The 25666-nt window shown below is 35.3% G+C and overlaps 1 protein-coding gene across 7 annotated transcripts in view; it reads left to right on the top strand.

The window, feature by feature from the left end:
• LAMA2 (laminin subunit alpha 2) overlaps positions 1–25666 on the top strand; it is a 618419-nt gene that overhangs the window by 382466 nt on the left and 210287 nt on the right. For 4 of the 7 annotated variants that reach the window (XM_021936880.2, XM_021936881.2, XM_021936883.2 and 1 more), the window contains 5 exons: positions 6677–6888; positions 10635–10741; positions 11828–12091; positions 16888–17068; positions 19899–20035. In XM_021936880.2, coding sequence (XP_021792572.2) covers positions 6677–6888; positions 10635–10741; positions 11828–12091; positions 16888–17068; positions 19899–20035 — 901 coding nt within the window. The remainder of the gene's footprint in view (positions 1–6676; positions 6889–10634; positions 10742–11827; positions 12092–16887; positions 17069–19898; positions 20036–25666) is intronic. The other 3 variants (XM_021936884.2, XM_021936886.2, XM_021936885.2) reach the window with 1 other exon arrangement.

Below are 25666 nucleotides of genomic sequence, written 5' to 3'. Positions count from 1 at the left end.
TATCATGATTTGTATCCTCTTCTAATTACTCCTAAACCAGTATTTTAATTCCTGTTTATTTTACTGGGTTACTTTGCAGTGGAAACAAGAGTATTATTTTATGTGATTTGTGTGATTATATTTCCTCCTGAAATGTTTTTGAAGAAATAGTTCTTCTATATATTCAGCCTCAGCATAAAAATGATACAAACTTCCCCCTTGACATCATTGCCAAACACAAACACCTCCCTCTGGTTTCAGCACTGGAAATGTCCACGCTGCTACCCTTCCTGGGAGGGCAGGGTGCAGAGGAAGTGACCTGCTTTCACTCATCATCACTGAGGCTAACCCTGAAGAGGGCTGTTTTTGCCTATCTTTTCCTGTCATCTTGGCAGCTATCACCCCTGTTTCAACCAGGATGCATAAAATTAATGAAGCAGGAGCCTATCACCCAGAGAGAACTTAGCTAGCGACTAGCAGTCTGTGGACAAACTGCCAGTGACAGTTCCTAGCAGCAACAAGTACTATTTGTGAGTATGGAAGCATCTGTAAATTAGGAATGTAAGAAAAAAAAATGAAACAAGCAGCATTTATTTGCAATCAAGAAACTAGATATCTTTAATTGTGTGTGTGTCTGTGTGTGTGTTTAAAGAAAGGCATGTGCATATTACTTACTATAATAGGAGAACATATCATTGCCAAGACAGATTTACATCAAGTGCTTAAACCCCCCAGTTCACTACAGGCAGCCTTTTTTTAGCAACTGGAAAATGACAGCTGCTCTGTCATACAAGGCTATTAAATCCACTTATCTAGGTGAGCATAATCTCTGATATATTTATATTGCTCTGCTTTATGTACTATACTCCCTATACATGTTAGACAAGTTTCTGAACCATCTATAATTTAAAACCCCACATTTTACTTAACAAACATCTGTTTAGCAACTACCATGTGCTGGGTACAGGGCTAGACATTGGATATAAATATATGCATTTTCCCATCCTTGCCCTCAGCACCTCACATCTTTCTTTAATGCAAGTGAGGATGGTTGCATGTATTCTTCAGAGAATTCTATTTGAATAGCAAAAATCACCAAGGAACGAAATACCTGACAGAAAGCATGATTTCCTGTCTAAAATCTGTATTAATCTGATTCAGAAGATGGCAACATGCATATGCAGTGTAATGAATGGCATATTTTATCTCCAGCTCAAGTTTTTCCACAACTGATACCATATTTTTCTAGCCAGAATTTAGGTTAGGATTTTCCAGGAATATTTAAGATTTATAATTTCATTGTATTTATGTGAGTCAAAAGAACCCCTTAGATAGATCTAAAATATGAGGGAAACATTTTTTTGTTTGAGATGTGCCTGTTGAAGTAGAAGAGAGGGAAGATAAGGGTCAGGGTAAGGAGGAGATACTGGTTGCATTGAAAATCTTGTAATCAAAACCATTCTGTAAATGATTTGTGTGATCAGCTTATGCACATCATCTAAATAAGACCAGAATTTAAAAACTAAAGCAACATTTCCCAAATTGTAGATGTTCCTGGAATAAAGAATTCTGTGATCACATAAGTTTGGGAAGCATCCATTTGCATGTTAAAAGTTCTGGCATGTCCTACAGTGTGTAATGAAGAAATCTGTTCAATTTGTTTAGCTCAGCATTTCCTAAACTTATGTGGCCATAAACTCTCTGCTTTAACTATATAGCAGGAATATGTCTCAGACTACAGCTCAGGTGGGACAACAGTTATAACTTTATAGTCTTTATCACAATTTAATGTATATTTTGAGACCCCTTTCTCTATATGTGGGACCTGTGAGGGCTTAGAAACATAATCTGAGCCCCTTTCAAGTTGTTTTCTTCTCCTCTCTCCAAGCTTGAATCAAAGTTCTATTAAGCTTACCTAGTACCAAAGGCCTTGTTATGCAAGGGTAGAAGGGAGGGTATAATGTCTGTGAGTATGTGTTGAGCAAGGGGACATATGGTAGGGCCAGCCAGTGCTGAGCATTTCACCCAAGCATGTTTCTGCTGACCTATCCCTTTTTTCCTGTCCTCCTCATTACCTTTCCTTTCAGGTCTAGAAAGCCTCCCAACTACTTTCATTCCATTCTTGGGGGCACCAAGAATCATTCAGCTTATTTCATTCCACACTAAGACCCACCAGCATCTCTACCATCATCATTTTTCCAACTCCATCCCATTTTCTATTTGGAAGAGGATGAGCTACATTCATGGAACTGGTGGCTTTCAGAGCTTGGAGTCTGGAAGATTCCTATGTCTCTGCCTTCTGCCCTGTCAAATCCCTTCTCTCAGACATGTAGCGCAAGATGGCCTTGCTTCTTGAATGGAGGGGGTGAAGAAAAGCAGTGAACAGGAGAGTGGCCAAAAAAGATACAACCAAACATGGACTGGTATTCTGTCACAAGTAGAACACTAGTTACAGCTTGGAAAACATTCACTTATGGCCAAAACACCACTGTTTTTGAGGTATCACTGCTTTGCTGGGGATGTTTTAAACAAAGGAAAAAGAAGAGTCAGAGAGTGAGGGGAGAAGGTATTCATCATGGCACCTTTGCTAAGATTCTAGACTTTTATCATCTAGACAAGAGGAGAAAAAAATTAACAAAGAGACAGTATCTTGAAGGACTAAAAGGGATTAAGTAAGCCTTAGAGCATCAAGAGCAATTAAAAAGAATATTGAGCTAAAAGTGAGTTAAATGCTGAGGATACCTGCCTGATGGGACACTAAGATACTTTCAGAATAAGTCTATAACCTCAGCAACATGTCATACATTATGGAGAAGGCATTTCCAAAAGACTGTGGCAAGTTCACCTGGTGGGTTCTATAGGACAACATGAAACTTAATGGGATACATGGACTTCTTAAGCCCTCCCCACTCCCCAGCTGGCAAATTTTTAACAACTCCTCCCTAGGTGAGGAGAGAGGGGTCAAAAGCCAGGACTAATTTCACAGTTGCCACTGAAAATATGGAAGGTATTTAAATCCAATTGCTTAATATTTTGAAAATTCAGCTACAGTTTTATCCTCAAGATTCATATCAGGTATCAAAGAAATTCCTTTTTGTTTCTTAAACTTCAGTTCCAAAATCCCATTTAGTTTTTGTCTGCTTCAGAATGTCTGAATTGGAATCAAGTCTAATCACCCCTCTGATCACTATGCTCTTGAGACCTTCTACTCATTTCTGAGTCTCTTTGTGCCTTTGGGTCCTGAATACAGAGCATGGGACTTACTAGTGCCGTTAGCAAAACTGCGACTCCAACTGAGGTGTCAAGAGGCCACTCATATGTGGTTGTGCAGTTTGTACACTGCACAAAGACCCTCAGGGAAGGGGAAGATTGAGGGCTTGAATCCAGTCTGCCCTCTTCTTTTCCATGAAGTCCCTGGGTGTCTAGCTGTGTCCACTGTCTCTTTACTTTTTCTGCATGTGTCTAGAGAGAACACTTTCTTCCAACTTGCAAAAGGCATCATTTGAGCAGGCAAACACCCTCAGTCTTTTGCTGATTGTGTCAAATGGGAGGAAGTAGGAACACAGCATTACAGCCACGCCCCTTTATACAGCAGCCACCCTCTTCTGTGCCTTTGCCAATACTGTTCCCTCTGCCTGGAGGATTGCAGCCCTTTCACTCCTCCGCCCGAGGCTAACTAATCCCTGTTCAGCTCCCAAAAGTCAGCACTATCATCCTGAAAATGTCCTTGATTAGGCCTAATCTGAGTTGGTTGCCCTTTTCTGTGCTGCCATAATAGCATTTGCATATCTCCAGTTGTTCTACTGCTACATTTTAAAATGTGTGTTCATTCTCCATGGACTGTAGTATAAGACGGTACCTTCTTTATATTAGTACCATGTAAAAGTGCTCAGCTGATTTTTTTTTTTTTGAATGGGGTGGGAGAAACAAGAGCTTTTCTCATTTGCTTGGCTAGATTAAGCTAGCATTATATTGTTTCATTGTTTTCAGTGTATAGATAATAGAAATGTAGACCATGATTTTAGCCAAAAGTTGCTGAAAAAATGATGGTGCAGAATGAGATAAAAGTCTCATCAATGCGGTTGCTTTCTTCTCATTGTTTCCTCTCTGCACGTCCGCTCTTTTTCTACCTCTCCCTCTCTCTCTTCTTCTCTCCCTCCCTCCCTCTAACATTGTTCCTAAATTATCAATAGCAGCAAGAGTAACAAATAACTGCATGTGTTATCTGGAGTCTTATTTACATTTAAATGGTCCTTTTTCAAAATATTGCAATTTGATTTGAAAAAGGTAACAGATATGGAAAGGAACAATGCCTTTGTTATGTCAAGATGTCCGTTTCTAGCAAGGCATTCAATAAACTATTTTTTTTAAATGCACTCATTCTGCCTTGCATATGAAAATGAGGGGGCTTGACATTTCACATTACAATGATTTTTGGTGGAGTGAAAAACCAAAGGACTGTGATTTAAACTGATTTTAATTAGGTGAATCCAACTTGATCAGACTCTAACACATTATTTTTATTAATAAAAGTTATATGATTAGCAGTATTATATTCTCTGACCCTCAAATTACTTTTTAATTCTGAATGGAACATCTTCAGAAATCTCTAATACTGTTCTCTGTATAGAAATACACACCCATACACCAGTAATATGCTGAAGTGTTGCAGAAAATAGTCCCACTTTCAGTAACATGGCATATGATTTTTCTATCATGTATATTCACAAATTTTCGTTACATGTCCTGCAAGAAAAAAAATAAAAGACAGATATTTCTTTAGTTATTCTATTTAATTGTAGTTATCTTCTTCCTGAAATGAGTTTTTTTTTTTTTTTGTTATGGCGAATTTCAGTCTTATTAATTGCTATCTAAGTTAAGAAAAATTCCCAGATCTCGTTATATAAAGCCATATCTCTGAAGGGCAATAAGTCATCTTGAGGAAAGCGAGCTGAAAATAATAGGTTTTCATTTGCTGTGATAATGATCATTGTATATCCTTATTCCAGTGGCACAAAGTGACTCTCTTACTGGTAAACAAAATGAGATGTGAATATACGTGGATGTGATCATAAGCTCTGAATATTAAATAAGGCAAGAAGAATCAGGTTAAAATTCAAAAGAATCTTCTTCTTATCTTTATCAAATGTCTCTCCTGAAGGGATTTTGGGGGAATTTTATGCACTCAAATTTTATTACATATTTTATAATAGAGAATTAATGAACAATTATATTTGTGGTTGGCAGTATTCTTCTAAGCAATATTTATACAACTCATAAATGGATAAAATCTTTTGTGAATATAAGAAATTTCATTTACAAAATTATGATAAAAGATCAAATCTATGAATTATAGTACCTAAGTATCTATACATTTTCTAGAAAACTAAGAATAGTCAGTGTATCTGCACCAAATTAATGACTCTGCCCCAGAATTGTGATTTGTTAAAGTACTCTCAACATAATGTACTGGATTTAAACCATTTTTATTTCAAATGGGAGAGAGCCTTTCTCTAAATAATGACTGCATATCTGTGAGTAGATGAGCATAAAAGTAGTGTACTACTGAGAAAATTATATTCTCTCACATTGTTTTTGATCCCCTTCAATTTTGACACTTGCTGCAAAAGACTTTATCTTCAGAAGATGGCAAAGATAACAGAGCTAGCCTGACCATAAGATTCAGATGCCCTGTTTTGTTTCTCCTTTGGCAAGTGTGGCTTAGTATAAAGCGTGAGCAAATGTCATTGAAAGAGAAGAGAGAGCAGAATATAAATAGGCGCTGCCTATAAGGACATTTCTGCATGCCTGTAGCAGTAAGTTGCATTTTAAAACATAACATTTAGGTCAGAGAAAATTTGCTGCAATAATTTTAAAAAAGTCTTCTCTGCCATGCCCTATAAACAAACTTTTGTTTTTCCAATAATATGTAGATAGTTTTTGGTAAGAAAGAAAGAGAGAAAGAGAAAGAGAAAGAAAGAAAGAGAAAGAAAGAAAGAACCTGGATTTGCTGATAGAGTTGGCAGGCACAGTTCAGTATCACCTTGTGGCATATTCCCATAATATGCAGGCATGCTTTCTCAAACTTCCCTTTAGTAAAGCCTTCAATGAAAATCTGCCTCTGAATTCATATGCAAATACATACAAATAGATTATTAATTCAGATATACCCACAGCCCCCACCCAATTAATAAGAATCTTCTGAGTCACAGTTTCTAGTTAATAAATTCTGAACTCTTATTACTGAATTTCCTTGTGAGCCTGTTTCCTCATAACAAGTTCTGGCTGCAACAACAACAAAAAATGTGAACCTTACATAGTTGTAGAGAAAATAACCAACTGGAGTAGAGACACATGATGTGTTGTACTACAAAGGCTTTCCAGCATGGACCTGGATTCCTCCAGAGTGCCAGCAGCAGATTCTTATTATGCTTTGGTCTCGTCTTCAGTGCCAGTGACAAGATTATATATATATATTTTTTGGGCTGAAATCTAATTACTAGCGGGCTGGCAGGATTTCATCTTGTATCTACACTGCAGTCGTAGAAAAACATTTTTTTAATCACTTTGCGTTTGAGAAAAGGAACACTTAAAAGGAAAAGCCATCATCCTGGGAGAAGGGAAGAATGAAAAATATGTAAACATTGCCCCAACTGAGGTCCCCCTAAAGGCTCACTGATGAAATTTCTTGCCTTAGGTGTGCAGAAGGCTATTTTGGACAACCCTCTGTACCTGGAGGATCATGTCAGCCATGCCAATGCAATGACAACCTTGACTTCTCCATCCCTGGCAGCTGTGACAGCTTGTCTGGCTCCTGTCTGATATGTAAACCAGGTACAACAGGCCGGTACTGTGAGCTCTGTGCTGATGGATATTTTGGAGACGCAGTTGATGCAAGGAACTGTCAGCGTAAGTCCTGAACTATTGATGCCCCTGACAGAATTGATGTATTGTACTTCAAAGTAGCTGATGAGTTCTTGACTGTGGATTGAAGAGTAGGAAATTATGTGGAATACATGGTTGATAGATGTGCAGAATATACAGAGTCTGCATATTCCAGAACATTTCCTTCTACTAACTAATAGAGTAAATCCTTTGAAAATTGCTGTGTTATTGAAGCGTCACTGTTTTCCACATGATAAACATGTTTCTATTTACATGCGGAAGTTTTTTTAATGAACTTATGTCCACGGCAGGAAAGAAGAATTTGCACATTAGGTAGACCGCATGTATCCTTTTTTTGTTTATCTCAATTCTAATCACTTGCCTGAAATAAATTTTTCTGCCCATGATATTTCAGTAGTAGCCATCAGAAGATGTTTATCAGTTATGCTTTCATATGTTAACTTTACAGTGTCATATTTTGTAATAGGTGTAAAATTCTGCCAATATTTTCACACATTGGCATTTGTCATTGTTGAATGATTAACCTCATTTTAGTTTCATAATAGTAATTTACGGACTATTTCTAGAATGCTCTTTCAGTGTTTTCCTTCCACAAAATTAGCTACTCTAGGGCTTCATCCATACTAGTATAATACATTTCTCCCCTCTTTACTTTTTTAGCTATATTAATACTACATAGAATTTCCAAATCGTTAATGTCAGTGGGATTATAATATGAAGGGGAATCTTGTTGCAGAAGGTCAAATGGAATGTGAATCCAATGTTAGCACTTGGCCATCATCAGCTTCATCTACTGTCATAATGTTTAAGCACAGTAGATTATGAGACCAGCCTATCCATTCATTTCTGTCCAGTTTATGTGAGAGGCCCTTCCAGTTATTCAGCTGGGTCCCAGGACATGCAGAATTATAGAAACCACTGTAATGTAGCCTATCATCAACTCTACTGTAAGCACTAAAGACCCAGTAGGGTCCCCTATTTCATTAACAAATGTGTCTCTTTCATCACAGGTTTAGAAGATGAGTTCTAACTTTGTTATTTAATAATGATAATTTGTTGAATCAAAACCAGATCACTCTCTGTACCAACTGGCACCTATTAATGTAACCTGTACTTTGATCTTTTTTTAAAGCAAAATTTCCAACAGGCTCAAAGTGCCATTAAACACTGAATTCTTGATAAATGTGTAAAATCATAGGGAGCCTAAGAAATTCTTCCTTTCCGGCCGGGCGCGGTGGCTCAAGCCTGTAATCCCAGCACTTTGGGAGGCCGAGATGGGCGGATCACGAGGTCAGGAGATCGAGACCATCCTGGCTAACACGGTGAAACCCCATCTCTACTAAAAAATACAAAAAACTAGCCGGGCGAGGTGGCGGGCGCCTGTAGTCCCAGCTGCTCGGGAGGCTGAGGCAGGAGAATGGCGTGAACCCGGGAGGCGGAGCTTGTAGTGAGCTGAGATCCGGCCACAGCACTCCAGCCTGGGCGACAGAGCAAGACTCCGTCTCAAAAAAAAAAAAAAAAAGAAAGAAATTCTTCCTTTCCGACAGATCATCTAGGGTCTACATTTTCTAGCTGTGTGCTCCTGAGCAAGATATTTGACCTCCTTGAGACACAGTTTCCTAGTCTACAAAAAGGGTCATGAATTTTCTGTGGGGACTAAAAGATTTGGCACATAGAGGGTATCCAGTGAGTTCCTGAGTCCTGGTGATGCTCACACATGGTAACTGTTTTTGGTAGCAGTGCTCATAGTAGCTGTGCATATCAATTGTTCACCAGTGAATTCTAGGGCTAAGTTAATCATTTACTGACATTTTATCCTGTCTTCCAATAACCCCCACCCCCATAAAGTTAGAGATATTATTCCACTTATTTTATTATGGTAAACTAGGGATCTGTGGCATGAAGTCTTAAGAACATAAAAAAGAATGTGAGAATAAAAACATTTTGACCATTACCAATTTTCATACTACTTGCCATGAGTATAGATGTGATTATAATTTTTAATGCTCTTTGCCATATAATCACAATTAAAATTATAAGAAGCACATTTGTTACTTATTTTTATAATTTTTCATGGATACAATTATCACTTCTATGCATAGGTGGTAAAACCTCAAGGAAAGAAATTTCATGAAAATACATTATTTTAGTTACCTATAGATTTGTTCAAGAAAAGTACACCACTACAAAGAAATACATTTTGCATTTTAAATTTGTGTATATTGTTGGTGTCATACTTTTCCATTGAAATGACACTTTAGCAAAACTTTATATTGCTTTGTTTTTTTAAGATAACGTTAATTAATTACCATCATATTTATGGTAAATTTAATTTTGCAGTTTACACTCTAAGAAGAAGTGACTTCTAAAGTCTAAATAATTTGATGTTTTTAAAATGTATGTATGATATGCATAAGAAACTTTCATAAAATAATAAAAGTATATACAAATTTGATAAATCAGATGAAAATGGATATTTAAAGGAAAAATTTTCAGCCTTTCCTTATATTTCAGCTATAGACTATCCATAGGCTCTTTCCGTTTCTCCATGGCCGTTACTCTAGTATCCACTTGGCAGACACTGAAGACAAATTTTACTGGAAGATAGATTAAGCAGTTTTTAGAAAAGCAGTTGTTTTGTTTGTTTATTTGTTTGTTTTTTAAAAGGAGAACCTAGAACCAGGAGAATAAAATATTAGCATAGGCTGATAGAGTACCCGTTTATAACATAATTTTAAGTTGTGTTCAAATCAAAGTATTCAGAAATTTAACAAAATCATCTATGAGTAGCCTACATTCCCATGTCATCTCCTCCTTGTATTTTTATTCTGGTATAAATGCAATTATATGTACCATTAAAAATATAGGGTAAACAATGAATTGCTATTCTATTTGTGAAAAGGCCACTGGAGCTTTAGACTGATTTATTCTACATTTTAGAATAACCTCAGACAGCTTTATAACAAAGCAAAAAAGAAAAAAAGATTACTTAAACTACATATATTTTCTATGTTTGGAGATAGCCTATAAACTGTAAAATAAAAGTGATTCTTAAATGCTATAATGCTATAGTCTTAAGATACTTGAAATGATGTTGTTGTCTTATAAACTTTCGAATCTTACAAAAGGCATAAATATTTAACCTCAAACCATTTTTTAAACTTAACACAAAAACTGGCACATAGTAAATCATTAAATGAAAAAAATAACTAAATTTGTCTAGATTAATAGTAACATTAAAATTATGCCAGGGGTGCTACTAATTTTGATAATTCCTCAAAATTATTTTAGTTCTAAAGTCAGTATGCATTACTTACAATGGGATAATAGTATTTTAAGTGTTACCCTGATGTATCTGTAAAGAACTAAAACAGCATTACACCTTGAGTCAAGAACTCCAAGTTCCCATTACGTTCTGGACTCACCTATATGACAGAACAGGCATATGGACTCGTATAAGCTATGGCTTCTTTCGATTTCAGTGTCTTCATGCTCAAAATTGGAATAATGATGATGACATTAATATTTTAATGGCATATGATGGGCCAGACAAGTTGCTAAAGCCTTTATGTGAATTATGTCTACAGCTTGTAGAATTGTCATAGGGGTTAAATGCCTAACAGGGCACTTAACATTCTGTTACTGAACTTAAGTGTCCATGTTACCATGTGGGGTATATTATTAGTTAACAAAACCTATTAAGACTATTAGAAAGTTTTCCTGACCACAGATTTCTCTTCTCTTTGCAGCCTGTCGCTGTAATGCCAATGGCTCTTTCTCTGAGATTTGCCACAGTCAAACTGGACAGTGTGAGTGCAGAGCCAACGTGCAGGGTCAGAGGTGTGACAAATGCAAGGTAAAGAGTAGAGGCTGACCCATACGTTACTTTCTCCTTGCAAATGTTCACTGACTTTTCATGACATGTTTTGTATACCTTCGTATATTAAAAGGAAGGTTTCGATTATCTAATTCTACAAGTGAAATGACTGTGATCAGTGAAAAGTTTTTTCCAGACTAGAACAAAATTCATTGTACATTACCACTTGACCTTAAGCTAACATTTTGTTTGGCAGTGAATGTGTATTATATTCGCTTTAATTCAGACATTTCTGAAACAAAAAGCATGCAAATTTAATCTTAATCTGTGGAGATACTCTTTGTTTTGCCTTTACATTTTTGGCAGAATAAAATTTTACTCCCGGGGCCGGGTGCGGTGGCTCACGCCTGTAATCCCAGCACTTCGGGAGGCCGAGGCAGGTGGATCACAAGGTCAGGAGTTCAAGAACAGCCTGGCCAAGATGGTGAAACCCCGTCTCTGCTAAAAACTACAGAAATTAGCCAGGTGTGGTGGCAGGCACCTGTAATCCCAGCTACTCGGGAGTCTGAGGCAGAAGAATCGCTTGAACCTGGGTGGCAGAGGTTGCAGTGAGCCGAGATGGTGCCACTGCACTCCAGCCTGTGCAACCGAGTGAGACTCTGTCTCAAAACACAAAACAAAACAAAAATGTTACTCCCTTTGCTTTTTAGCAAACACCTTCTTCTAGTTCCATCATTTAAAAGCTACTTCCTGTGAGAACTGTACCTAACAGAAGTTTTCAGTAGAGAAGCTAATCAAGGTATTTTTTAAGATGCATTATTTTGCTAAAACAAAATATTCAATTAAAATAGAGCATGTTGTTCTCAGTCCCCGAACATACCGATTGCCCTGCTTTCAGTATGGCAAGCAACTTCAGATTCCTCCATGAGAGCGGACAGATTCGCTCTAGCTCTTTGACAGAAATGCATTGTATTTGTGATAAAGATAGTTAAGCAGAAGCAAGCATTTCTCCTATGTCAAACTGGCCTTACTGTAGGAAGTTTGAAAGTATCATCTGCTTCTATCTCTTGAATAATATCATTGCTCTGTTTTGTTTTTATTTTATTTTATGGTTGGCTTTTAAAGCCCAATATGTGGTGGGATCCAGAGAAGCGATTCTGTGTGCTATGTGACTGCGATCCCGTTGGCTCTGTGTCACCGCAATGTGATATTACAGGAAGATGTGTCTGTAAATCAGACTTCGTAGGGAAACAGTGCAACCTCGGCAGGCAGGTGCACCAACAGGAGGAGCAGCCGCGGAGAGCGCAACGGGTGCTGGGTTCTCCTCAGAGGTGGGCTGTTGGCAGCTCCAGCGGGTGCCCTCGGGGAGCCTATCGGGCCCCAGCTCCGGTAATCCCAGAGGCACTGCATGGCTCATGCCTCCGCATGTTGTGTTCTGTGTGCTGCGGCTGAAGTTCCCTGGTGGCATTTTACCAAGTAACAATTGCTAGGTGTGCAAATTGCAAATGCAAAAATTAGACAATTCCTAACTGAACCCTTGCCCTTTTAAAAATAACCATCCATATGCTTTAAAAAGCATATTCAAGTTCATAGGGTCATAAAACTTTCAATTAACCCAACTTTCAATTAACCATGAATATGTAGAAATCAAATAAAAATCTACTTGCGAGAACCTATAATCTTAGAAATGGAAGCGACTTCAGGCATCCTTTGGATAAAGCTAACTTTTATGAATGAACAAATGAAGGGAAATCTGGCAGAGAAAGTGATTTGCCCAAGAAAACTCAGCCCGTTTATCTGGCATTTTATCATCAGTAAAAATTTTGTTAATCTCCACATCAATTGTGCTTATGTGTACGACAAACACAAGAAACACATTTTCACACACTATAAATGGACAAGTACCCCAAATGGGGGAAGTTTTTTCTAATTACAAAAGTGTGGTTCTCCTATCACAGGACAAAACAAAACAAATGCTGGGGAAGAAGGAAGAGAGTGAGGGAGGGAAGAAGAGGTCCCAGGCTGAGCTGCAGAAGAGCAGGAGACAAAACTTGCCAGTATAGAGTGAGGACCTGCAGGGAGTTGAGGATAGGGCATAGAAGGAGAGAGGGAAATAAAGGGTAAAGAAGAAGAAGTGAAAAACAACTCATGGTTTTATTTCTTGGCTCATTATCACACATTTTTTAAAAAACAAATTTTGATGTCAGACTGCCTTAGATCAAATCCCGGCCTCATTACTTCCTAGCTATAAATTCGTTGAATCTTTCTGTAATTCAGCTTCTTCATCTGTAGTAAGATCCACTTCAGAGAGTTTGTGTCTGCTTACATACTCCAAGAAGCAAATGCCAAGAGATTTCCTGGGGGAAAGGCCAATGAAGCATGAAGTGGGAGAGAGCATAGCCTGCTGCTGCAATGGGGTTCTGACTCCCAGGAAAACATAGAAGGAAACACTGGGTAGGAAAAGCCTCGTTTGGTGAATTTTGTCAAACCCTAAATTCTTGGCCAAGCCAGTGGGATGCACCCAAGCAAATTTTACCCACTAAAGGAATCCTGAATTGGCCAGGAAGACCCTAGTATCTTACTGTAATCAGCCTGAGAGAAAGATAATCTTGTGGAAGCTCATCTTAGTTCATTCCGAGTGCTATAAGAGCATAGCATAGACTAAGTGACATGTAAACAACGGAAATTCATTTCTCGCAGTTCTGGAGGCTGGGAAGTACAAGATCCAGGCGCTAGCAGATTTCCTATCTAGTGTGGGCCCTCTTTCTCTAGACAGTCATTTACCCCATGGAACCTCACATGGTGGAGGAACCTCTCTGGGGCCTCTTTTATAAGTGCAGTGATCCCATTCAGGAGAGCACCATCCTCACGACCTAATCACCTCCCAAAGGCCGCACCTCCTGTCTATACCAGCACCTTGAGGGTTAAGATTTCTACATATGAATTTTGGGGGAACATAAACATTCAGTCCATTACAGAGCACCTCTGGTGGATCCAAAAGCCAAGAAACTGGAGGCTTTCATTCAGTGAAATTCTGCACTGCAGGTTGTCTGGAAGGTAGATCGGATAAGGCGCCTCCAAGATGTCTCAAGGCAGCAGTGAGAACAGTGTATCAGGCAGGAGCATGGAGAGTTTTTAGTAAATGTTAGACCTGATTACTATTATTATTACTAGTGTTGTTAAATGAAAACATCTTTAAAATAATTTTTTTCAAAAACAAATGCATACATTTACAATAAAAAAAGATAATAACTGATTAAAATGTCTCCAAAATATAAATTTAGCAGAAAATCAACGTTCATTCAAGCCCTACATGTCTTACAGTACTATTGCATGAAGCAGGGTTTTATCCTGAGACTATTTCTTCCTCTGTGGCAGTATGTGTGAGAGCTAAGAACTCGAATTCCGGAGCTAACCTAGCTGATCTGGAATCTTGACTCCACAGTTGGTTAGCTCATGACCTTAGGCAACTTACTTAACCTGTCTGTGCCTCAGTTTCACCACTCAATAAAAAAGTGGTGAGAATGACAACTGTCTGCCAGGGTTGTCCTGAGGAGTAAATAAGTACATATTTGTAAAGAGTTTAGATTTGTAAAGGGTTTAGAATCGTGCTTTTCAAAAAGGAAGCACAGTATGTGAATGCTAGTTCTTATTACCCCGAGAGAGACACATTTATGGGAACCCATCCAATTTCCCACTGGGTCTGGACAGACACTCTCTCCTGTATTTGTTTTACCTCATTAATTTCAATTACTGACTATGAATGTCTGGTCCTTAAGTTTGTTTACTAGTGGGGTTTTCTTTAGCCTTTGAAATAAATTTTTGAACAAATTTGTAAACATTTTATTACTTAAATTTGGTAATATTTATTTTGCTACAACTTAATCTTTAAAGCTACATTATTTAAATATTTGAAATGTGAGGTAGAGCCATTTCTTCTTGTATATTTCCTTACATGATCAACTTTGGAATTTTTAAAATGATAGATATAATTTAGAATTTCATTTGATATTTGATTGATTTAAAGGGGTGTACACACACCCCTTTAATGAGTAAATCAATATGAGTGTGTTGCATATATAGATATAGATATAATTATATAAGTCTATGTATATATATGTCTGTGTATATATGTGTGTGTACATATATCAGCATATATATATGAGTGAAGATAATTTCTGAAATAAAGATGAATACAATTCTATGACTCAGATATTTTTCAATACTGTTTTAATATATTATGTTTAGTGTTTTTGTCTATATATTTCTGTTTCTGTTTGTGTGTCTGGGTAGTGTGTGTGTCATTATGGGTATGTAATTGAAATTTACATAGCATTTATATAATTTCGTATTTTTGTTTAATTTCTACTTCATGCTATATCCTAAGCATATTTATATCATTAAAACTGCTTCAAAACAGGATTTTAATTCTTGCATATTATTTTATAATGTGGATGTCATTTAATTTATTCAACAATTTTTCTAACATTGAACATTTAAGTGCCTGCATAGTTATTCACCATGATAAATAATATTGTAACAGGCATGCTTTTGTTTTAATAATTGTTCCAATTTCTGATTATTTCTCTAAGCCAGGTATCTACAATTTTACGTGAATTTCTTTTTACCAATAATAATACTATATGATTAGTTTTTTTTTATATAGGTGAATTTAATTTCAAAGTCATGTCATCTGTTGGAACTGTTACATGCTTTTTTCTTTAATCGTTTACCACAATCTGAATTAGAACTAGAAATAAAAATAAAACCAAAAGTACATGTAAAGATGAGAATAATTGTCAAACTCAGTCAACCCATTTTGCATTTTAAAAATAAAACTATTCTTGTAGTCCCAGCTACTCGGGAGGCTGAGGCAGGAGAATGGCGTGAACCCGGGAGGCGGAGCTTGCAGTGAGCTGAGATCTGGCCACTGCACTTCAGCCTGGGCGACAGAGCGAGTCTCCGTCTCAAAAAAAATAAAAATAAAAAAATAAAAATAAAAAAAATAAAACTATTCTTAGCTACAGTCATTTTAAAAATCTAATTTTCAGTTTGATTTCATTTTTATAACATTTTTAAAACTACTAACAATAATATCTAAAATATATAATGAGGCTTATTCACTTCTCTTTGGGTGGCTCACGTTAAGTGGCAAGATTTGTTTTTTTACCAAGAAGCAATGATTAAGTCTAATTTTCCACAATAAGAATTATTTTTACAAAGAAGTAATTACCAAGACTAATTTTCCAGATTAAAATATCATAATAATGTGACATGCTTTATATTTTTAAAAAATAACCCTGAAATACTTTAAGCAGGATAGATTCTTTTCATTTTTCTGATACAAGTGATTTTTTGATCCATCAGCATTTTCTAACATTGTCATTTTAGGCCTGATAACATGCATTTCAAGAAAGTCAGCCGAAGCTGGTAATGCAAACTTGACCGTAAAAGATGATTTGTTATAGATAGATAAGAGATATGCATATGAATAACTCATCAGAGAATGAAAGTTTCCTTTACTTACCTGCTCTGGTTCTTTAATACGTGTTCTCACTAAGCAATTTCAATTATTAGAATGAAACCCAAGAAATCAAATGTTTGTTGAACCAATTGTTTGGTCAGTGTAAGCATAACCTGAAAATTATATTTATAATATGAACATTATAGCAATGATTAAAAGTATGTATGGATAGTGACAGAATTCTATCAAATGCTAGAGCGAAAAGGATTATTTTAACATTAGGCTGCTGGTCGATAATGCTGAAAGTACTTTTACCAAGTAGGAATCCATAGATCTGAAAGTAATCAATTCAGATTACTAAGAAAGAAGCAAGTAAAATTTTAAATTAAGACTAGAAATATCACCTATAGGTCCTTTCCATATTGCTATTGGAACCTTGAGAAGTATTGGGACAGGCTGGTGAAAATACAACAGACAGTAAAGGCAGTGCCTAATTCTGCAGTTAATTTTGATAAAATATCAGAATAATTGAACTTTTCTCTTTGGATATCCTAGAAAAGGTCCATTTGATTGAATGAAAACCCAGTTGTCATAACATCAGTGAGGAATCCTGATAACTCCCAAGTTCCTTTTTTCCCACCAGATCTTTGGTATTGTGATTCTTGCTTCACTTTGAGTTAACTGATTTAAATTTAATTTTTCTCTCCTCTTCCATTCCCAGCCTGGAACCTTTGGTCTGCAATCAGCAAGGGGCTGTGTTCCCTGCAACTGCAATTCTTTTGGGTCTAAGTCATTCGACTGTGAAGAGAGTGGACAATGTTGGTGCCAACCCGGAGTCACAGGGAAGAAATGTGACCGCTGTGCCCACGGCTATTTCAGCTTCCAAGAAGGAGGCTGCACAGGTCTGTAAATACCACTTAAGTCCTACATATTCACTCTGATAGTTTTAGAGTCTGACTTCTGTAATGGTTTGTTCTTTTAAAGGAAGCGCAGATTGATACAACATATTTAACATAATGAGTAATGTCTACTTATTTTTACATTACTTAAAAAAAGAAATACATGGCAGTTTGAAATACTGCCTTAATAACTGTGTGCAGGTACTCAATAAAAATCAGCAGAAGCTCATTTGGTTGTGTCCTTCCCTGTCTGTGACATTCCTTCAGCCAGTCACTCAAAGACTGCTACAGCTTGAATGGTAGATGTTCGATTTTTCTGGTACCAATCTTATCTTAGTTTAAGCTCAAACTCCACGCCAAAGCATTTCAACTTTCCCTTTTTCCTATTGCAAAATTGATATCAGGATCAAGAAGTCAAGGTGGTTTTTTTTTTTTCTGGTACCCCCAAAATATGTTTTCATCTACTTTTGGCTGCCTTGAAAACTGTGACGTTCTAAGAGAGAAATAGGTTGGCTCTAGATATTTAGTTCATCAAAAAATGCAGGCAGAGGTTTCTAACCATGATTCCCTCAAGCAGTGTTCTTATACATCCAGCCACAGCCTTCACCCAAATCATGAGCTAAGAAAATATCACTTGGCATGCTGCAGATGAAAGTAAAGATTGAACATTAGCCTTGATTTATATGCCACTAATTTCGAATTGACCCTTATTCCAACAATCACTAGTTTGAATATTACCTTTGCTTACTAATGTCATTGATTCAACCTGGATAATGCTCACATACTCTCAGCACCATAGTAAGATTTCAAAACATTATTATTCACTGTTGTGGCAAATTTATGTAGGAAGCAGTAGGAATAATATTTAAAACTATTTAAAGAACCAATATCTTTCAGATATTCTCTAGCACTTTAGATATGTGGATTTTACCATAAATTAAGCCATGATAAGTTATTCTAATTGTTATAATTGTAGATCCTGTAAGAATCTGTATATCTCTAAGTCAATATCTGTATATACTTAAAAATTATAAAGCTGTATTTTAAAATATACTCTGTTCTTTAAATCCAAAGCTCACTGACATTTTTACTTAATATGAATTAATGAGGTAGTATTATACATTTACATACATATAGTAACAAATTATAAACGAGACCAAGAATGTTATTTTAAATTATAGAAAGATGACAGTATTTAAGAAATGCAGACCAACTAACATTCTGACCCAAAGAAACACCACAGAAAAAAAAAAAAGCACAAAACAGGCAGGTTAGTAACAGGACTGAGGACATGACTTGCACAAAACAGCCTGGATTTGTCTAATGGCTCCCTCAGTAACTAGTTCTGGGACCTTGAGTGATTTTGTTTCACTTTCCGCCTGCAAAATTCATCTATTAAATTAAGATAATAATAGTATCTACCACACACGGTTTTTGTTACAATTAGTTGAGTAAGTGGCTATAAAATATTTAGAGTAATGCCTAGCATGTAAGTGCTATGGAAGCATTATCATTATTATTATTATCTTTATTAGTTTTATTCATTGTGGTATACATTGTGCTTTGGCACAGGAAAACTAGCTAATTACTCAGGTCTTCTTTCTATTTAGTGTTATGATTCCGCTGAAGAACTACTTAAGATAATTTCTGTTTGCAAGTAATGATTTGGACTGTCCCATGACATTTTTTAGCATATAAATTTAAATGTAATGGTAACTATTTTTCTTCTTAATGAAGGACACATCTAAAATAAATCATTTGGCTTAAAATTAGCAACAGCAGTAATAACCAAAACAGCAATGACTAACATTTATTTAGTGTTTACTCTGTGTAAAGTATTTTTCTAAGCATCTTTCACAGCTGGTATATAATGCTGTGAGCAATGATTATTGTAATCTCATAAAAAGTGAGTTTAGTCAAATATTCTAAGTATATTCAGTGAAAATGATTTAGTCATCATATAACCAATTAAAAGTTTACTCATAACATTAGTCTTCCATTTGAATTCAAGTATTTGGGTTTCTTCCCTCACTTACATTTCTTTGACATGAAATGCTGCACTAGAAATATTCTTAGTAGCTGGGTCAACTATCGCTATGTGGCATGCGTTCTTTGTCTTGGATGACTTTGAAGATATTCTCAAACATTATTTTTACAATCTTTGAAAAAGTACAAAAGGTATATAACTTTGTACCCTTTGAATATTGCATGGTAGCAACAAAAATGAAAAATCTATAAAAAAAGTTAGGTGGTAAATAAAAATCAAAAGTATCTTTATATATAAATAGTGTCTGTAATTCAACTATTTTAAAGTATTTGCAAAATTGGAATATCCTGATGTGTGTGTTTCTAACTATATACATGATGTACCAAATTTAAGAAGCTTATTAAGTTTTTTGGTTTTTACTGTAGATTAGACTCATCAACAAGGAAAAACTACTCTGTACAGCATAAACAAATCAGAAATGAACTTAAAATAAATATACAAACAAAATAGTAAACTTTATAATACCTGGATATAAGGTATTACAGTTAACATGGAATCTGATAACACCAGTTCTTTCCTTTCTTAAACTTCATAAGAAAGCTAAAAATACTTTAACTTTTGAAATTATTACATGAAATACATCTTATATTTATTGAACAGCTCCTTTCTGAAATACACTGTATTATAATATAAAAGGTGAATGAGGTAAGTTTTTATTTCCAAATATCCTTAAGTATAGAACTGAAAAGAAAGTAAGATAAACCAACACAATATAAAAGTCAACACTTTGTATCAAATTTTTACTATTTTTTCCCCTTCTTTGTTTTCCCTCTTACACCTGTGAAGCTTGTGAATGTTCTCATCTGGGTAATAATTGTGACCCAAAGACCGGGCGATGCATTTGCCCTCCCAATACCATTGGAGAGAAATGTTCTAAATGCGCACCCAATACCTGGGGCCACAGCATTACCACTGGTTGTAAGGTGAGTGAACCACTTTTTTGCTCTGATAATTTTTTGGAGAGATCTTTGTTTTATAGAGCTCTATAATTGGGCATTTCAAAATTCAATATTATATCACAAAATAACATAGAACTATTACTATAATGTGATTGCAAATATTAATCAGTATCTTACAGTTTACTTGTAGGAAAGATGATGAAGTAAGCACACATTGATGCAGCTGAACCCTTGAAATCTACAAGAGGGGTACAAAAGAACAAAAAATTCTATAATAATACCAGAAAAGAGCTATAACTTCATACCTAGGCACAAGGACATATATCTGCAAAGCATGAGGAAATGAGGAACTAATTAATTTTCCAAAAATCTATAGAAATTGCCCCGGATTATGACTAGGTTTTAGGTTTCAGAAGGTAGTCGAGATCATTCTGAAGAGTCATTTTAACAACACTTAGCTTGGAAAAAAATCATTTTTTCCCATTAGTAGACCATAGAAAGTGACATGGCCAGAGTCATGTTCAGAGAAATCTATCTGCATTAGCAGAGATGGGTAACAATTTATAAGGCTGTTGAAGAAATATTAATGAAAGATACCAGAAGCCTGGACCCAGTCAATGAGCATCAGTGAAGATATATAGAAAGCGAGTTACATTTTAGAACTCAGACTGATACAGCCTGACAAACTCATTGATTTGGGGAATAAGAAAGAGAAGGCGTAAGGATGACTCCCAGGTTTTGCTTTGCAATGGAGTAGATGATAATAAGTACCAGTTATGGTTATAGGAATTATAGGAGGAGGAGCAAGTTCAGGAAGGAAAGATAATCACTTTGGATTTTTATCAGCTTTTTGTGAGGTATTAATAAAACAAAATTCACCCATTTAAAGAAATGAATTTTAACCCATGGTTACAGAGGTGTAATCATCCCTTGTGCCCCATTGCCGTGAACTCCTCATTACCTCCCATGCACCTACTGTTTTGCTTTCTAGCATTGTAATTTTGCAATTTCTACAACTTCTTAAAAATAGAATCATAGTCTGTTTTTTGGGGGGAGGGTTGTTTGTTTCTTTGTTTGGCTTCCTTCACTTGCTGTTATGTTTTTATGATTCATCCATATTGTTGCATATATCAGCAGTTTATTCTAAAAATTGCTTGATAATATTCCATTTGTATAATGTACAGTGACTTGCTTCTCTGTTTATCATTTGATGGGTGTTTGGGTCATTTCCAGTTTGGGGTTACAATTTTTCTATGAACAGTAGCATACAAGTCAAAAGCATATTTAGAGACAAGTATTTTCTCTTTTTTTCATAAGAACATTCCACATCTTTACCAACTCTTGGAATGTTAACCCTATTTTAATTTTAAGAATTCTGAGGCATGTGTATTTCTATTGTTTGCATTTATTTAATGCCTAATAATGTTGGGAATCTTTTTTTTTTATTTATTTGTCATTTATACATCTTCTTTTATGAAGTGTTTACAAAGCTTATGCCCATTTCTATTTTGAGTTGTTTGTTTCCTTAGTAATGCATTGCAAGAATTCTTTATAGATTCTGGATACATGTTCTTTAACATATGTTAAAGCTTGCTTTTCATATAGATTGCTTTTTACCTGGTTTCATCATCTAATTTTTATGAACACTAGCTTATTATCTTTTTCTTTTATAGTCCATACTTTTTTATGTTCTACCCAAGAAAGACAAGGTCCAAGGATTTCTCTCCCAGGTTTTCTTCAAGAAGCTTTATAGTTTTAGCTCTTAAATGTAGGTTTGTATTTCATTTTGAATATTAATTTTTCTATATATCAGGTAATGGTCAAAGTTCACTTATTATGGATATCCAAGTTTTCAAACATTATTTGTTGTAAAGACTATCTTTTTCCCATTGAATTACTTTGGCTCCTTTGTCAAAATCTATCAACTATGCATTTCTGGACTCTTTTCTGCTTCACTGATCTATTCTTATGTTAATACTAGTTAATATGTTAATTATTGTAGCTTTCCAGCAAGTCATAAAGTCGGGTATTGTAAACTCTTCAACCTCATTCATCATTTCCAATACCTTTTCAGTACTTTAGCTCCTTTACATTTCCACATAACTTTTAAATTTAGCATGTCAATTCTTTACCAAAAAACCTGCTAGAATTTGGCTGAAATTATATTGAATTAACAGGTCAATTTGGGAAGAACTGACATCTTACAAGTATTAGATATCGCAATGTATGAACATGGCATAACTCTGCATTTATTTAGGTCGTTATAATTTTTTTCTCAGAAATGTTTTCTAGTTTTTGATATGCAAGCCTTGCATATTATATTGTCAAATTTATCAGTGTTTCATATTTTTTGTCAAAAGCAAATGCTACTGTGTTCCATTTCAGTTTTAAATTATTTGTTACTAGAATAGAAAAATACAATAATTTTTATACATTAACCTTCTATACTGTAATCTTGCTAAACTTATTAGTTCTAGTTACTTTTCGGTCCATTTAGTGGGATTTTCTTGTAGATAATCATGTCATCTGCAAAGGGAAATTTACTTCCTTTCTAATCTGTGTAACTTCTGTGGCATGTTCTTGTCCTATTGCAGTAAACTATTGACTAGAAGTGGTGGAGGAAAATATCCTTGCCTTATTCCTTATGTTAAGTGGAAAGCATTGTCTCTTACAATTGAAAATGATGTTGGCTGTATTTTACCTATAGGTGCTCCTTATTGGTTTGAGGATGCCCCCCTCATGTTTTTAGTTTGCTGAGAGCTTTTATCAAGAATATGTGTTCAATTTTGTTAAATGGACTTTTCTGCATCTATTGAGATGATCATATGATATTTCTTTTTAAACTGTTAATACGACAAATTATACTGATTGATTTTCAAAATGTAAATCCAGTCTTGCAATCTTTAGATTAATCCTGCTTGGCAATTGGGATTATCCTTTTAAAATTATGTTGAATCCTGTTTGCTAGCATTTTGTTAATGATTTTGGATCTATGTTTATAATGAATATTGGTATGAACTTATTTTTTCTTGTGGCGTTGTCAGGATGAGATACTGCAAGCCTCATGAAATGGATTCATGAGGATTCATGAGGATATTCCCTCCTCATAATTTCTAAAACAGTTTGCACAATCAATGAAGTAGAAAACAGAAATACTTTAGAGGAACCCAAAAGCTGGTTTTTTGTAAAGATCACTAAAGTTGATAATATTCTAGAAAGATTTATCAAGAAAAAAGAGAGAAGAAACAAGCAATCAAAATCATAAATAAAGGGGGACATCATTATAGATCCTATAGACATTAAAATAATAATACGGTAGAAATAGGAACAACTTTTGCCTAATAAATGTAACAACTTGTATGAAAAGAACATTCCTTCTTTTTGCTTACTTTGAGTTTAATTTTTCTCTTGTGTTCCAAGTTTCTTAAGATTAAACCTTAGATCATTGATTTGTAATCTTTTTTCTCTACTAATATAGGCATTTTATATTACAATTTTTTTCCAGGAACTACTTTGTTTGCACTCCACATATTTTGATATATTGTGCTTTAATTTTCACTCGGTTTAATATAATCTTTCATTTATTTTGGGGATAATTTTTAGTTTCTAAATATTTGGGGAATTGTCAAGGTATCTTTACTGTTACTAGTATCTAATTTATTTCTAAATTGGTCTGAGAACATAATTTGCATTATTTCAGACCTTTTGAAAACTATTGAGATTTAATTTTATGGCCGATAATAGTGTTCAGTTTGTTTATTATAACATGTGCACTTGAAAATAATGTGTATTCTGGAGTTGTTGCATGAAAACTTCTATACAGGTCAATTATCCTTAATGGTTTTTATATCTACATGTTCTCTCAGTTACTGAGAGTGTTGGACTATAACTTTGTCTGTTTTTTCCTTCACTTCTCTCAGGTTTTATTCCCATGTATTTTTGAGCAGTGATATTAGGTGCATGATCATTTAGGATTGCTATGTCTTTTGAAAGTTGATACTTTTTGGCAGCATTATGAAATGTCCCTCTTTATTCAGTAACATTCCTTGTTCAAGTACATTTTCTGAGTATTTATATAGCTATTCCAACTTTTTAGTAGTGTTTATTGGTATATATTTTTCACACCATCATGTATTTCATCTCTCTTTTCAGTATTTTTTTTTTTTTTTTTTTTGAGATGGAGTCTTGCTCCTGTAGCTGGCCCAGGCTGGAGTGCAGTGGCTGGATCTCAGCTCACTGGCTCTGCCTCCGGGTTCATGTTCCTGCCTCAGCCTCCCGAGCAGCTGGGACTACAGAGCCCGCCACCTCGCCCGGCTGGATTTTTTGTATGTTTTTTTAGTAGAGGCGGGGGTTTCACCAGGTTAGACAGGATGGTCACCGATCTCCCTGACCTCGTCATGTCAGGCCTCCCAAAGTGCTGGGATACAGGCTTGAGCCACAGCCCGGCTCTTTTAGTATTTTAATGTATTGCTTTTTTTTTTTTTTTTTTTTTTTTTTTTTGGAACAGGGTCTCACTCCTTTGGCCAGGCTGGAGTGCAGTAGTGTGATCTCAGCTCACTGCAGCCTCCAGCTTCTGGGCTCAAGAAATCCTTTCACATCAGCCTCCAGAGTAGCTGGGACTACAGGCGCACACCACTATGTGTGGCTAATTTTTAAATTTTTGTGTAGAAATGAGGTCTCACTATATTGCCTATGCTGTTCTCAAATTCCTGTGCTCAAGTGATTCTTCTGCAAAGTTCTGGGATTACAGGTGTATACTACCACACCCAGCTTATGTGAGAGAGAGAGAGAGTGTGTGTGTGTGTGTGTAAATAACATATATTTAGATCTTTATTTTTCAACCAATCTTAATAGTTTAGCCATTTAATTTGAGAGTTAAGTCACTTCCATTTAATGTAAATATTGATATGATTGGATTAAGCCTACACTTTGCTATTTGCTTTGGCTTGTCTTATCTGCTCTTGCCTTTTTTTTTTTTTTTTTTTTCTTATTGTCCTGCCTTCTTTTGCATTAATTTGTATAACATCTTCTCTTGACTTTTGGATTATTAAAGATACCTATTCATTTTGTTTCTTTGGTTTTGTCTAGGAATATACTTCTTTAACTTTCCAGAATGTACATTAAAATAATATTATACCACTTTACATTTAGCATAAGAACCTTACAACAGTAAACCTCCAATCCCCTTTCCTATCCTCTGTACTATGTTGTCATGTATTTTTACTTCTATATATTATACATCTGACAATATAAGCTTATGATTTTGATTTCAATAGTCAATTATCTTTTTTAAACAAGAAAAATTTCTCCTATAACTATTTTTCCATGTACATATCAATTCTAATGCTTTTAATTCCTTTGTGTACATTAAAATTTTCATTTCATATCATTTTTCCTCTTCCATTAACTACTTCCCTAATCTTTATCATTTTATTCCTGTTATATCAAGTCTGCTGACAATGATTTTTTCCTTTTTTTTTTGTTTTTTTGGTTGTTCCAGTAAGTTTTTATTTTATTTCTTTTTTCTTTTTTTTTCTAAACAAGTTTTTGCAGAGTATGTAATCCTAAATACTGGTTTTCAGCAATTTAATTATGCTTTTTGTTTTTTGTGTGTGTTTAATAATTATTTTTTCATGGGATTAATTAGATCTGTTG

Source organism: Papio anubis, chromosome 6, assembly GCF_008728515.1.
Source record: "Papio anubis isolate 15944 chromosome 6, Panubis1.0, whole genome shotgun sequence".
Taxonomy (NCBI): Eukaryota; Metazoa; Chordata; class Mammalia; order Primates; family Cercopithecidae; genus Papio; species Papio anubis.
This window is presented reverse-complemented; position numbering and strand designations above follow the sequence as displayed.